Raw genomic sequence first — 15959 nt, 5'->3', positions numbered from 1 at the left:
AGCATTTTTTTTTTTAATAGCACGGCCGGGATGAGATCGAGTCCATATGCTTTTGAGGTATCTAGGTTTTTTTATGATACCATGCACCTACTGTGTTTATCGATTTCAAAAAAGTCAGTTTGCTAAGGTTGAGAGCTAAACCCCTCTAAAGTATGTGCAATGGATTAGATTTAATGACAGGTTGGGAAATAGGGCAATTGGTTAGTTATCAGGAGAGATGATTTTAACTAACAGAGTACTGTCTAATTACACATTAGAATATAGAGTTTTGAGTAGAATTTAAGAGGGGAAAAAAATGCTATCAGTTCACTATGACTAATGTTTGTGCAAAATTTTTTAAAAATCCAAAGCATGGTTATTGAGAAAAATGCGAACAAACGAACAAAGGTGAATCACTTGGTCCAATCCCTCCTTTGTCGGGGGACCAACAAAGCATATTGCCACTAGGAACGCACATGGCTGCTATTTGGAATTATGTCTAACAATGGACCGTGGGGAGTTGAGCAGCAAGATGTCTGGTTAGTATAGTTAGGGAAGCTGGAAACAAACAGGAAATTCTGAAGTCTAGCAGTCTGAGGGAAGAAGCTGTTAGAGTAGAAGGCTTTCCAGCATCTAGGAACCTCATTAGTGAAGAGGTGAGATTTTGCTGCTAAGCGGGTTAGTCAAGAGTATGTACATTGAGGGGGGGCACAACTGCGATGAGTTCATCAGAGCAAATTCCATTAAAGTCCTTGTATAACAGGCACAGGTATCATTAGGTAGATGTTCAATCCTTACTAGCCTGTGTAAACTCCATCTATACAATGTACTGTGGAGAAGGAAGATAACACCAAGTTGTATGTGGTAACACTAATATATATCGATAGAAGATAGACAACCTAAAAGAAACAATCGAAATATTCAGATGCCATGAAATACAAGACATCTGGATTGAACATCAACGGAAACTCCAAAACTACGATCTGTTTTCTACATATGAAGGGTTTGTTTGAAATAAATTGAATGGTAATTGACATATATGGCATCCAAAAAAACAGAGATGAAACATTGTTGCTATTGTATAGTCTGTCGCTCTGTAATGATTTATTTGTTTATCGCTTATATATATATATATATATATATATATATAATCATATTTGTTGCAATTCTACGACAATGCGTGCTGCTAATAAATATATACACTCTAGCTTGTTCCCCCCATTTGAAAATCAAACACAAAGATGGTTTCATTTTTATTATTTTGCCTTTGTTTGTCGGACATATCGAGCAAGGGTGAAAGGTAAGGTTGGGATTGGATGGCTAATGGCGTAACAAGTGTGCATCTCCCTGTCCCACTCTCTGTCCTCTTTGTTCATCGAACCTTTTGCTTTTGTCGACAAATTCTTTCTTTGTTCCACCAGAGGTCAATATATGTGTCAAAGTCCGACATGGTATTTTCTTTGTCCTCTGCTAACCTGGAATTTGTGTGTGTGCAAAATCTCCAAGTTCCTTTATTCAACATTTTTTTTATTTTAACATTCCAATTTTAACATTCCAATGACTGCAAGTTTGTTTGTTTTTTTTTTTAAATCTATCAACTAGTTTTAAATGACACCGTGTAACACCTGGTGAAATCTAATCACCTGTCACTTCGAAAGATAATGAAATTTAGTGATATGAGGAGAATCGATAATGATTTCTATGTTCGGACATACAAGGACAAAGAAACATAAAGAGAATATTGATAAGAATATTAAGCAACTAAATGCAAGAATCAAAATCTAACTGATAAAACTCACGATATCTGTCTCCATATTTTCAAACTATCCATTCTGAAATTAAAAGTTGCAGAGCGGTGCTAGGGCCATTAGATGATTGGATTTTTATGGCAAGCACTTATTGACCCTTGGACTTAAAAATTGAAAAAAGAACAAAAAAATAAAAAAACAGTTGACCTTGGTAAGGAGTACATTGACTTACTTCTGAGCATGCGTACATGTACACTTTTTTTTAGCTCAAAGTCACTTAGTTTTTAGCCTTTTTTGTCCATCTGGTGAAAGCTTAGACAGTAACGACAAAAATAACAACTATCACTGGAGTACTGAATGGTTTGGTTTCGATTTCCACTGACGACACTGAAGTCATTTTTTTTTTAACTTTTGAAATTTTTATTATATACAGGGTGTCCGTAAAGTTACTATACAGTAATTATGATTAAATAAACCTGTAAAAAAAATAAATATTAACTATTAATACAAATATAATACAATAAAACAATAAGACTGTATAGTAACTTTACGGACACCCTGTATATTGGGTACAATATATATAATAAATAGAGAATTTGTTCCATAATAATAAATATGAAATCTGCATAAATTAAAACATATTTAAGTGTATTTTACAACCGGTAGCCTGCTAGTACAGCTTTAAAAGTCTTTTTATGCCTTTGCATTTTTGATTTGAATAAATATTCAATAATTCAAAATGTAAGTTACGTAGTAATGTGAAAAACACACATGAGGTGAATTTTTTTTTTTTTTTAGTTTTAATAATAAGTGGTTAAATTTATTTGGTTTTCATTTTACAGTAATACAAATCCTTAAAATTTAATGCTGAATCTGGTGAAAGTTTTTATGCTTCAAGTTCTTTATATCTCTGAATTTATGGTGTTTGGTTTGGTTGTTTTGTAGAGGAAAATTGTTTTTTGAATTTGCAGAACATGATTTTTGCAAAGGGAAAGGAAAAAAAAATGTTTGGTGCATTTTAGGTTAGGAAGTCAGCCTTTCTCCTTCATGTGTCTAGTGTCATGTGGAATTTCCAAGGACAGCTTCTTTGCATGGATTTCTGATTGTGGAACTCCTTTTTACTATGGGACTGAATCCTGGCTCATTACAACTTGGTCATCTCCAAATTCCATGTAACCAAAATCTTTTAATGGATAGCCCCCATAAACAATTATACCATTAAATCAATATCAGTACTCTGAGTTCCTAGTATTCCACCCATTAACTGCTTACTCTTGAGTGGCTTTTAGCCTTTACAAGTAGGACCCAATAGTAAAAGAAAAAAAAAAAATGGCTGTAAGTTTTTTTGAACAAAAAAATCTGGTTGGATACAATGGCAAAAATTTAAAAAAAAAAGGGGGGGGGGGGCTTCAATACAAATTATTCTAAATTTGGGTCAAAGGGTGCAGTTAAAGCCTTAATATTTTATTTGTTAACTCATAGATTTAAGAAGCTTTGCTACTTTGGCATAGCACTTTTTATGGAAGGTGCTCGATTGAGCTCCAATCTCCAGATCCCCCCTTGTTGAACATTGACAGCAATAATTCTCTTTGCAAACCAAAATGGAAGAAAAACTTTGAAAACTCACAAATTCCCATTCTGCATCAATGTATGGTCCTGGCCGCAGGATGACATTCAAACCAACCTCTTGGGCAATCTTGATGAATCCAACCAAATCTTGGTCTCCACTAAATCGGTAAACACCCGGAAGCGGCTCATGATAATTCCATGCAATATACCTATCCGAAAATTAAATACAGAAATATTTAATAATTTGTTAACATTTTCAACGTACATAGTCGATAATAGTAATGTTTATGATAATTGAGTACAATTAAACAGACATGAATGTTGTTCGTCTGTCAAAATGTTTACGAACATCTAGAATTTCCAAAAGTTTTCTTAAATCATAAATATAAAACTCAATGTGTTCCTATGGAAAGGTTAGAGAATCTACATAAAATTGAATGTGTATTTATATGTAAAATCTTTCTATATCATGGATAGCTAATTAATATTTTCAGTGACTTCAGGCTTTTCAAGTCAATTTACTTCTGGAGGGGGGTGTTCAACATTGGAAATCACCCCCCCCCATATTGTGGCAAAAAATGAATACCCCCCCCCCCCCAAAAAAAAAAAAAAATTCTTTCAGTTTCAAATTAAATTCCACCACCATCCATTTGGGTTTATTTGTACTCAAGTCGATCGGTTTTATTTTTTTTTTAAATCGTATATTAAAAACGAACCCCTCCCTAATATGAACTATGGCTATGCAAACGATTCAAAATGTAATCTTGGAGGATGACATCACATATTAGGTGTAAGCAAATAAAAAATGAAAGTATTTTCCATAATTATTCTGACACAATGTAAATGTTATTTGTGCACTTTCAAAATGAAAACGGATTATTTAAACACAGAGTCCATAATCATAGTCAGTCTAATATTAATTTTACATGTCGGCACATATTGAATGGTTTCTAGAAATTCACTTCCAAACTAACCTATTTCTCACCAGGTTTTTATCCCTTTTTCTATGAACTCCATCCTCATCACTTCCTCCCATATTTTCCTACCCCCCCTCCCTCAAACTGGACCTGCTACATCAACTGCTCTATAGCTATCATCCAAGAACTCGTCCATTCTTTAAATGTGACCATACCATCAAAGTCTCACATTCTGCACACATTTCTTTATACTGCCCATATTTAATATTCCTGAGGTCATCCGATTTAAGTCCGTCTTTAGGATTTGCATTACACATACATTGTATCATTCTGCCCTACACAACAAATTAAGTCACTTGTTCGGTTGTACTCAATACAATGTGGTTCACGATATCTAATAAGAAAAGACGATTACGGATATTGAATAGAAATATGTCATTATGGGTCCTGAATGTAAAATATTAATTTACATTTGATAATGAAATAATGAGAAATGTCTTTAGAATTTAACCATTTAAAAAAAATGGAATCCAGGTGTGACACAAGGATCAATCCTCTGACCTTTATTATTCCTGATATTCATAAACGACCTCCTTGATAAAATTGAGATGGGTATATTTATGACTAGCAGGGGTACCCGGCATTGCTCGGATGTTTCAAGGTGTATGCGGTTTTGAGTAAATCAAAAGAAAAGAATAAAGTACCAGAAGTGTCTTCCTGAGACTGTTCATAATGTTCCCATTGTCGACTTCTTTTTCTGGTTGCAACTGCTGTTGTATTACGACTAAGGGAAGTCTAAAACTAATAATTATATAAAAACTAATAAATATATAAAAACTAATAAATATATATAAATTAATAATTATATATAAACTAATAAATATATAAAAACTAATAATTATATAAAAACTAATAATTATATATATGCACTGATGATCCGCGCTATATTTTAAATCGTATTTCTAAGATTAAAGTGTAATGTTTTTTTCGTGCTGTAATAACGTTATTATTTAAGAAGCCATTCCTAACATGGTGAGGGTGCAAATGCGCCTAAAAAAGTAGAATCTCATTTTACGGAATTAGCTAAGAGTGTTAATTTACAATAACACGTAATGCGTGTAATTTAGTTTCAAGAACCGCCGACAGATGTCGTTTGTCAGCCCAAGAACCGGGGTCGATAACTAATGTTGTAATGGGGGGGGAAAAAAAAAAAAAAAAAAATAAAAAAAAAATAATAAAGTTTCATTCAACACACAAAACTGAAAACACATAGAAATGTAAAAAGTTGGGAAATTATTTTAATATTCATGTTGTAATTGGGGGGGGGGGGAAATAAATAAAAAAAAAAAAAAAGTTTCATTCAACACACAAAACTGAAAACACATAGAAATGTAAAAAGTTGGGAAATTATTTTAATATTCATTTTAAGAAAATGCTATTTGTTGTGAAGGAACATAACTGGCTATACACCGGTTACAAACTGTATATATATATTGGACTGTTGGGCAGACAGCGGCAGACAAGCAGTCGCAGTAAGACGGATAGTCTTACGTGTTGATTATCAGACTTTCTTCCCCATACTTGTTACTATGTACTTCTATTTACCTTAGGCGAGCAGCCTTACGTTTCTGTATTATAAATAAACCCCATTACACATACCACTCGGTGTAACTCACATTTGTCTTTATTTCCTAAGTATTTAGGAATATAACAATGGCGACGAAAGGATGTTCTTTCTCTTAACAGAGATAAATTACCGTACCAAGGACTGTGTACAATGCAAGGATTTTTTGTTTTACGAAAAAAACAAACTACACAAGGATTTTTGACCACGTGCGTCAATGAATTTAAAAATTTTTCCTACCTAAAGTAGCGAAAAGTACGGATTTTTCTTCGTAAAGAACTCACAAGAAATTATAGAAACATGTTCAAGGTAAAGTGGAATTTATATTTATTTTGACAAGTAAAAAAAAAAAAAATGGTCGCAAGTTGAATTCGAAACTACACTAAAGGATTACGAGTTTCGAAAGAAAAAATATAAATACAACGACTATTGTACCATTTTATGCCACGTGGGAACGGCAGCCATATATATTTTTTTTTTTTGGAAAATTAATTGTTTGTTATTGCCTTTATATAAATAATTGGAACTATTTGTCGTGGGAAGTAAGAAATATTTTGTGTATGAACTTACGTTGTTGAAAAAAAAAAAAAAAAAAAAAAAAAGAATTATTTTACAAAGCCTGTTGAATTACTATGGATGAACTTTGTTGAAACGTGTTGTGTCTGCATATTGCTACTAATTTACGATATACGTAAATTTACGATTTTTCTTTGGAATTATTGTGTAGAATTCGAAAAGACATTTTTGTACTAGAAGCTAACATGGAACAATTAGCAGAGTTAACTAAGGCTCTAGCCCTTAGCATCCAGGAACAGACAAAAATGACTCAACAATTTTTAGCGCAACAACAACAACAACAACAACAAATTCAACAACAACAGCTACAGCAACAGCTGCAACAACAACAAGAAAGAACACAAAAAACTTTAGAGGCACAACAAGAACAAACAAACATACTACAACGACAAATGTCGACACAGCAAAAGAATTTAGAAAAACTAATTCTAACGTCGACCGGGAAGAAGACTAATTTTTCTGCCGAGGGTATTTCAAATTCACTAACGGAATTTCGTTACTCCCCGGATACTGGTGTTACTTTCCCTGCATACTACAGAAGATACGAAACAATTTTTACGAAAAGATGTTTAGACTGGACCGATGAGGAAAAAGTTACCCTGCTACTACAAAAACTGGGTACTGATGAAAACACCAAGTATGCAAATCTAATTCTACCAAAAAAACCGGAGGAGGTTTCGTTCGAGGAAACAATTAGTACCTTGTCGAAAATATTTGATAAAAGGGATAGCCTATTTCACTCTAGATACAAATGTTTGAACATTCAGAAGGCAGAAGCTGAAGACTATCTAGAATATGCTTGCACTGTGAACTGTTTATGCGAATCATTTAAATTGAATGAAATTTCCGCAGACCAATTTAAATGTTTAATCTTTGTACAAGGTCTCACAGCACCAAGGGACAAAGATATACGTTCACGGATCCTAACAATTATGGAGGCGGATCCTAACATAACATTGCAAAAACTCACTGAAGAGTGTCAACGTCTGATTAACATAAAGAAAGACAACACTCGCATTGAAGAGAAAAATATTTTTAAGGTGCAGCAAGTAAAAAGGCAAGGGACCACAAGAAAGTCCAGGTTCCAAGAACACAGGATCCTTAAAGGATACAAAGACCCAAAGCTAAAGTGTAAATGTTGTGGTAGTTTAAGACACAACAATAAGACCTGCTGGTTTAGGAACAAAATATGTTATGAATGTGGTCTCAGAGGTCACAAGGGAACATACTGTGCCCAGAAGAAAAGACAAGGGACCGATAATGTAAATACGCTTCGCATGAATAAAGAAAAAAGCTGCGAAAGACGGAAATATGTTGATGTTCGGATAAATGGACATCTGGTTACATTGCTTCTGGATAGCGGTGCAGATATTAGTATTATAAATGAAGATATATGGAAAAGGATAGGTCGACCTGAATTAACGAAAACCAGAAAGACGGCGAGAAGTGTGTGCGGCAAAAGATTAGAGTTCAAGGGAGAATTAAAATGCAAAGTGACATTCGCTAACCAGACTCATAAATCCAAAGTGTACGTCGTACCAGGAAAGAATACATGCCTGTTTGGGGTAGATTGGATTGTCCTGTTTAATTTATGGGAGAAACCCATAAATTCGTTTTGTAACGTTTTTCTGCAGAAAAAGCAAACCAAAGGGAAGACTTCCTGAAGGATTTGAAAACTGAATTTCCCAATGTTTTTGCCGAAGGACTAGGACTCTGTATTAAGACAGAGGCAAAATTTGAATTAAAGAAAAATGCCACTCCAGTATTCAAACCTAAAAGGAATGTGCCTTTTTCAGCGATGGACGCAATCGAAAAAGAGTTGGATAGACTTCAACAACTGGAAGTCATTGAAAAAGTTAACCACACAGATTGGGCAAGTCCAACCGTGTATGTAAAGAAAAAAAATAACAGAATAAGGGTCTGTGGAGATTTTTCAACGGGTTTAAATGACTGTCTATTGGACCATAATTATCCCCTTCCGTCCGCAGAAGATCTGTTCTCTAAGCTTAACGGAGGAAAAATTTTTTCTAAGATAGACCTCTCAGATGCTTACTTGCAAATTAAGATCAGCGATGAATGCTCCAAATACTTAGGCATAAATACTCATAAGGGCATTTTTAAGCTAAAGAGGCTTCCTTTTGGATTAAAGGTTGCTCCTGCTATTTTCCAGCAAATTATGGACACGATGCTGGCAGGGTTGGAATTTTCAATGGCCTACCTTGACAATATCCTAATTAAAAGTGAAAATTTGCAAGATCATAAGAAGCATGTAAAAGAAGTATTCAGAAGAATACAGGAATTTGGTTTTAAATTGAGCCCAGAAAAATGCGATTTTTTTATGAAAAAAATTAAATATCTAGGTCAAATAATCGACAAAGAGGGTCGAAGACCGGATCCACAAAGGACTGAAGCAATTGAAAAGATGCCTGCTCCAGATTCAGTGACAAAATTAAAATCGTTTTTGGGATTAGTTCAATACTATGCAATTTACATCACTAACATACATAATTTAAGAGCTCCTCTTAACGAGTTACTGAAAAAGGGTGTTAAATGGAACTGGAATAAGGAATGTGAATCTGCTTTCCAAAATATCAAAAGATGTCTACTGTCAGACTTAGCATTGGCACATTTCAATCCAGAAAAGGAACTAATACTAGCAACGGACGCCAGTGATTACGGTGTTGGCGCTGTATTACTTCACAAGTATGAGGATGGTAGGACAAAAGCTATCGCCCATGCTTCAAGAACGTTGGTTGCAGCGGAGAAAAATTACAGCCAAATTGAAAAAGAGGCGCTGTCGATAATATTTGGAATTACAAAGTACAATCGATTTCTCCATGGACGATCTTTTATTTTGCAAACCGACCATAAACCCCTACTTACCATATTTGGATCAAAGAAAGGCATTCCCACACATACTGCGAATCGATTACAGCGATGGGCTGTAACCCTCTTAAACTATCAGTTTAAGATGGAACATGTATCCTCAAAAAAGTTAGGACACGCAGATGCATTATCACGGTTGATCCCTAAAAGAAGCGAAAGTTTCGAAGAAACGGTAATTGCTGCGCTTAAAGACGAAAGTGAATGTACAAGTTCAATGTGTAATATGATACGTGAACTTCCGGTAACTTTCGAAAAAATAAAAAAAGAGGCAGTAAATGACATTTTCATTAAGAAAATGAAAAATCAATTGGGATGGATAAAAAAAAATAAAAAGGTAGATCAAACAACGCCTTTTTCCATCTGTGAAGATGTGCTCATGTATGGTGAGAGGATCGTAATTCCACTAACGTTACAGAGGAAAATTCTGAAGGAATTTCATACAGGTCATCCGGGCATTTCGAGAATGAAATCCCTTATGAGAGGATATGTGTACTGGCCTGGTATGGACAAGGAAGTTGAAAAATGTGTCAAGACATGCAGAGGATGTCAATTAGCAGCTCGAGATCCTCCAGTAAAAACGACGCCATGGCCAAAGACGGACCTACCCTGGTCACGTCTGCATATTGATTATGCGGGACCTATAAATGGTTATTTTTACTTGATTATTGTAGATTCTTTTTCAAAATGGCCAGAAATATTTAAGTTTAGACATCCAACAGCAAAAAACACTGTGAGTGCGCTTAATGAAATTTTTAGCCGTTTTGGAGTGCCAAAAACCTTAGTGAGCGATAATGGAACAGCATTTACTGCTCATGAATTCAAAGAATTCTGTGACTCACTAAATATTCTACATATGACAACACCTGTGTACCATCCACGATCGAATGGGTTGGCCGAAAAATTTGTAGATACGTTTAAAAGGGCACTTAAGAAAAATCTTACTACGGACACAGACGAACAATGTATTCAAACATTTTTAGCAATTTACAGGGTGACACCAAATCCTAATAATAATGTCAATTCTTCCCCGGCTGAGCTAATGTTTGCAAGAAAGATAAGATCTGTCTTCGATAGGCTGCTACCAGAGAAAAAGAAAGTTTTCAAAAAAGAAAACCTTAATACCAAGTGCTTCTCCCCAGGTGAAAATGTATATTTCAAAAATTTTCAAAATAGACGAAATCAGTGGGTTGAAGGTATTATCAAAAAAAGGATTGGGAGCATGGTCTATACCATCCAAGGATTAAGTTTTGTCTGCAAAAGACACAGAAATCAAATACGTCCCAGACTGTCTCCAAATGTGGAAGAGACACCAATGGAAACATTGTGCGATATTTTTGATATACCAAAACCAGCGTGTGTACCGCAAACAATGAATATTTCGCCTGAACCGACCATACGGGCTGGACAGAAACCTTTACCCCGGGTAACGCTGACCAGAAGGAAAAGCGCAAGAAAGAGAAAAGTTACCAGGAGATTAAGCCCTGACCCTAAAAGGAAGAGGTATTTAAGCTAAAATCAGGAAGATTTCAGCTTCAGGGGGAGGTGTTGTGAAGGAACATAACTGGCTATACACCGGTTACAAACTGTATATATATATTGGACTGTTGGGCAGACAGCGGCAGACAAGCAGTCGCAGTAAGACGGATAGTCTTACGTGTTGATTATCAGACTTTCTTCCCCATACTTGTTACTATGTACTTCTATTTACCTTAGGCGAGCAGCCTTACGTTTCTGTATTATAAATAAACCCCATTACACATACCACTCGGTGTAACTCACGTTTGTCTTTATTTCCTAAGTATTTAGGAATATAACACTATTAAAAAAGAAAAAGTCGATAAAAGTGAGACATAAACAGTAAAAAATCCCCCCCCCCCAAAAAAAAAGATATTAATAAATGTTTAGTAATGTATTTTATTTCAATATTCATAAACATTAACGTTGTCATTTAAAAAGAGTAAGAAAAGTTTTAAAAAGTCGATAAAAGTGATTACAAGTGAGATATTAATAATGTGTAGTAATGTATTTTATTTCAATATTCATAAACAGTGAAACAATGTCGATAAAAAGTTGCTACTATGGCAACTAAAACATGTCCTTAGAAAGAAAGAAAGAAAGAAAGAAAAAAAAGAACGAAAGGAAAGAGCAAAACGGAAGTTGTGTGTGAAAGTAAGTTTGGTGCGTTTCACGTAAATGTAAATCCAGGTTTTCATAAAACTCAAACCACGCGTGTTATAACGAAATCGAAGTAATGTAATTGTGAATTCAATTCCAGATAACAGATTGTTATCTGTTTTAATCTAATTTTATTATAATAAATGCTTTATAAATTGTGTTTATGTTTTATGCTAACCAATGGCAAAGTAAGCGTGGTTCGTTTCAGCGTAAGTCCAGTCCAGTTTTTAGATAAATTCTAACCGGCGGTCGGTTTTAAATGTCTCCTGTGAACGTTCTGGAACGGTGTAAGTGAGTGGCGGTGGTAGGATGAATTTGTTAGAGAGAGTATACTTTACTACTTCCATTAAATGTAACCGATTTTTACAGTGGACTCTCACCAGACAGAATATAGGAAACTCTGATCAGCAAGATACTGGACAGCTAATAAGCCTATAACATACGACAGATGTCGCGATTCAGTTTGTGAATGATACGGCTGCACCAAATGTATACAGGTGCAGTCCTATAAATGTCAAAGTCGGAGGGGAAAAAATGAGTTCATTTTATTTATATAGAGATAACACTACACACTATAACAGACTCGAAGGGAAAAACAAACATGAATACATATCTAAGGAAATGGCTAAAGTTCTAGAGAAAGACTTCAAGTCTGTAATAGAATGGGCCAGAAACTGGATGGTAATGTTCAATGCCACCAATACTAAGCTTATTCCCTTTAATAACTGCAAGCACTCGTATCCCCCCCCCTCCATGTAAATACCTCCGCTAAACCCGACAAGCAGCTAAATCACACCCCTTCACAGTAGAGATCCCTAGATGTAAGAGAGCCTTCTACTCCAGTAGTTTCTTCCCTAGAACCACTAGACTTTGGAATTCACTTCCAGGTTTCTGCTTCCCCAACTGTACTGACATGCAGAAGTTCAAGTGTAACGTGAACCGACATCTTGCTGCCCAACTCCCCACATAGTACCCCTGTAGATTATGTCCCTGATAGTAGCCCCTGTAGATTATGTCCCTAATAGTAGCCCCTTACATCAAAGTGGCAATGTGCTATGTTTGGGGTGAAAATGTAAAAAAAAAAAAAAAAAAAAGAAATCTCAATCACTGATTGCCATGGCGAAAGATACACTACCTGAAAGTATTTCCCCTCAAGCTCCTAGGCTAAACATTCACAAACAACATGAATAGAACAAATGCATTGAGGTAATCGTCAAGGCTGCTGTGAAGAAGGTGGGCTCTCTTTACTGTGCTAGAAGTTTACTCACACCTGAGAGTATCCCGTATCTTTACAAAGCCACTGTTCGCCCATGCAGAGAATATTGTTGCTACATCTGGGCTGGTGCATCTGCCATTAGTCTCTCGCTCCTAGATAAAGTTTAAAAAAAAAAAAAAGTTGCCAATCTAATAAGTCCCGCATTGTCGACCAAACTCCAACCTCTGTCCCATCACCAAAATGTGGTATCTGTATCTGTTTTATTAGTATTTTAATGGTAAGTGCTTATATTACAGGAAAGGTCTGTCCCTCCTCATGTAAGTGAGTGAGTGTGTTTGTCTAACGGCATTTCAACCTCCAAGGGTCATTTAATGCCAAAAATGTTTTGTTGATATAATAGGTTTTCAGTTTCTTGTAAAAATATTTTAAGTTTCTTGAAAAGTTTATCTTTTGAAGCAAGATGCTTTAGGTTTTCAGAAAAATCGTTTTAGTCGTAAGAGGTTTGTTTTACTAAAATGAATTTTACTTGTTTACTTTATAGGAGTTTGAATACATTTGTTTCTTTTAAATAGTTTATGATTTGTTGGGGCTCAACTTCTTGGAACACTTTTCTAATGTTTGTTGTTTTAAAATATTTCTTTTGAGTGTGTTTGTGTTTTCTACATTCTGCTTGTAAGGGCGATGGGACGATAATTGGTAGGGTTGGAGTGATCTTTTCCTGTTTTAGGAATTGGAATGATATTGGATTTGAGCCAGTGTTTTGGGAAATTGTTAGTCCACCATATTTTGTTAATTATCTGTAAGAGAATGTTGAGAGATGTGTCTGGCATGTGGTTTAGAAATTGATAGTGGATGTCGTCTGGACTAGTAGCTGTATCTTTACTTTTATGAATTGCATTTTTTAGTTCTGTTATAGTGAAAGAGGTGTTATAGTATTCTTTGTTATTGGATGTGAAGTTGAGTTTTTCTTTTCCTGCGTTGTTTTTATATTTTTGGAATTTGGGGGAGTAGTGGTTGGATGATGAGTTTTGGCTGAATTCATTTGCGATTATGTTTGCTATTTCTTTTTTGTCTATAATTTATAATAATACTTATATTATTTATTGGTGTTCCAAGTTTTTTTCCAGTTATTTTTCTTATTATTTCCCATGTTTTTTTTTTTATTGCGTGTTGTTGTTCAATTTGGAAATATAGTTTTGCCAGGTTTCTTTTTTGCTTTTTTTTATAATATAGCGCGCTTTTGCTCGTGCTTGTAGGTATTTTTGGAGGTTGGGTTTTGTAGGATGTTGTTTGAAGTGTTTTAGCATTTTTTCCCTGTTGGTTATTGCTTGCTTACATTCTGTTGTGAACCATGTCGTTGATTTTGGGTGTGGTTTGGTGGAAGATTTTGGGATTGTCTTGATTGCTATTTCGTTTAGCATATTGATGAAAACTAACATAGGATCTGGTTTGTTAACTATTTCTTGGTTAATTAAGTTTGTACAAAGTTTGCTAAATTCAGTCCAGTTAGCTTTATAGATTTGCCATTTTGGTTTTGTTTCTTCTGTTGCAGGTTCTTGGGTTTTGAGAAAAATTGGGAAGTGATCGCTGCCACACTGATCGTTATGTACCTCCCATTGGAAGTTCATAAATATTGTGGGGGAGCATAGTGTTAGGTCAATAGCTGATGTCGTTCCTGTGCCTGGGTAAAGGTATGTGTGTGTTTTGTCATTAAATATAGCTATTTCAGTAATGATTCAATGATTTTCCCAGTTTGGTTAATATTCTCACATCCCTACATTTTGTTATGGGCATTGAAGTCCCCCATTAATATAAAAGGTGTGGGGAGTTGTGTTATTAGATCTTCAATTTCGGTTTTATTTAGTTTATGTTTAGGTGGAATGTAGATTGAACAAATAGTTGTTGGTCGGTGGAGAAGGTGGTTTTAATTTCTATTGTTTGAAGGTTTGTTTGGAGTTGTAATTTTATATGTGGTATCTGTTTTTTTTTTATTATAATTCAGGTGCCACCTATTGGTCGGTTATCTGTTTGTGATCTAATCGTAAATGTGGTATCCTTTGAAGTTGATGGTGTCCATTTCTTTTAGAAGAGTTTCCTGTAGGTCAATTATGCTGGGGTTATATTGTGTTTGATTTCTTCATAGTTTGGTTTTATGCCTCTGCAGTTCCACTGTATGATGTTTTTATTCATTTGCATAAATAAGTTTTTTTTTTGTTTTTTTTAACTGTTTGGTTTTTGTTTAGGTTTTTATATCTAGTATTCTATTGATTTGTTGTGTTTTGAGTGGTTTTTGTTTTGTGTTTACTTGATCTGCTTGGTTCCTCAGTCTCCATTTTCTCCTCCTGGTCAGTTCTGTTTTTGGAGCTAGATTTATTTCTGTGATTCTCGATTTCAATCAATTCAAATTTATTTTCGTTTTCGATTAATATTATGTCTGTTTTTTTGTTTATTTTAGTTTTTGGAAAGAGGATTTGTGTTTTCCTGTTCTGTTTCCATCTTTCCAGATATTGCGTGTTTATCTTCTGCTTTTGTCCGTGTTCGTGATTTGGATCTTTCACGGTTTATTTGTGGTTTTTGCTGTTCAGGTTCTTTTTTTTCTTTGGGACTTGTTTTAGATCATTTGACTGAGTTTTCAAAGATACTGATATTTGTTTCTTGTTTTCGTTTTGGTTAGTTTTTAAAGTTTCAATTAGATTTTTGAGTTCAGAGATTAGCTTAAGTAGGTCTTGGTAGTGGGTTTGGTCTGTTTGGTTTGAAATTTTGTGATGTCTGTGTAAGTGTTTATTTTTTCTCGAGAGCTTGCTATTTTCCTTGCTTCAGGAAAGGATACGTTTTGTTTGTATTTTATTTCAGCTATTTCTTTTTTGAAGATTTTGCATATTTTAGAGTATGCTGGGTGTTTTTCTTGGCAATTTGGGCATTTTATTTCGTTTGGACATTCACTTTCAGTGTGGTTAGGTTCTTTTAAGCCACATTTTCCACATATTTTCTGTCCTTTGCATGTTTCTCTGTTATGTCCATATTTATGACACTTGAAACATCTCAGAGGGGCTGGTATATATTGTTCTACTTTTTCTATTGTATATCCGATTTTTATTTCTTTGGGAATTTTTGGTGTATTGAATGTTAGTACGTAGGCTTTTGTAGGTATGGTTTGACCATTCCTTTTTATGTTTATTCGAACATAATTGATTACTCCCTGTTTTTTTAGGGCATTTTCTATTTCTTCTGCTGTAGCCAAGGTTAATTCATGGCTTTTCATGACACCT

The 15959-nt window shown here is 34.7% G+C and overlaps 1 protein-coding gene across 2 annotated transcripts in view; it reads right to left on the bottom strand.

The window, feature by feature from the left end:
• Positions 1-15959, bottom strand: part of LOC145291218 (beta-galactosidase-like) — a 120021-nt gene that overhangs the window by 51070 nt on the left and 52992 nt on the right. For both annotated transcript variants that reach the window (XM_080136806.1, XM_080136805.1), the window contains exon 3: positions 3355-3505. In XM_080136806.1, the coding sequence (XP_079992932.1) occupies positions 3355-3505 (151 nt within the window). The remainder of the gene's footprint in view (positions 1-3354; positions 3506-15959) is intronic.

The sequence above is a fragment of the Euprymna scolopes genome, chromosome 12, assembly GCF_053919585.1.
Source record: "Euprymna scolopes isolate OS-2025 chromosome 12, ASM5391958v1, whole genome shotgun sequence".
Lineage (NCBI taxonomy): Eukaryota > Metazoa > Mollusca > Cephalopoda > Sepiida > Sepiolidae > Euprymna > Euprymna scolopes.
Note: the sequence above shows the minus strand (reverse complement) of the source record. Positions and strands in the feature narration are given on the sequence as shown.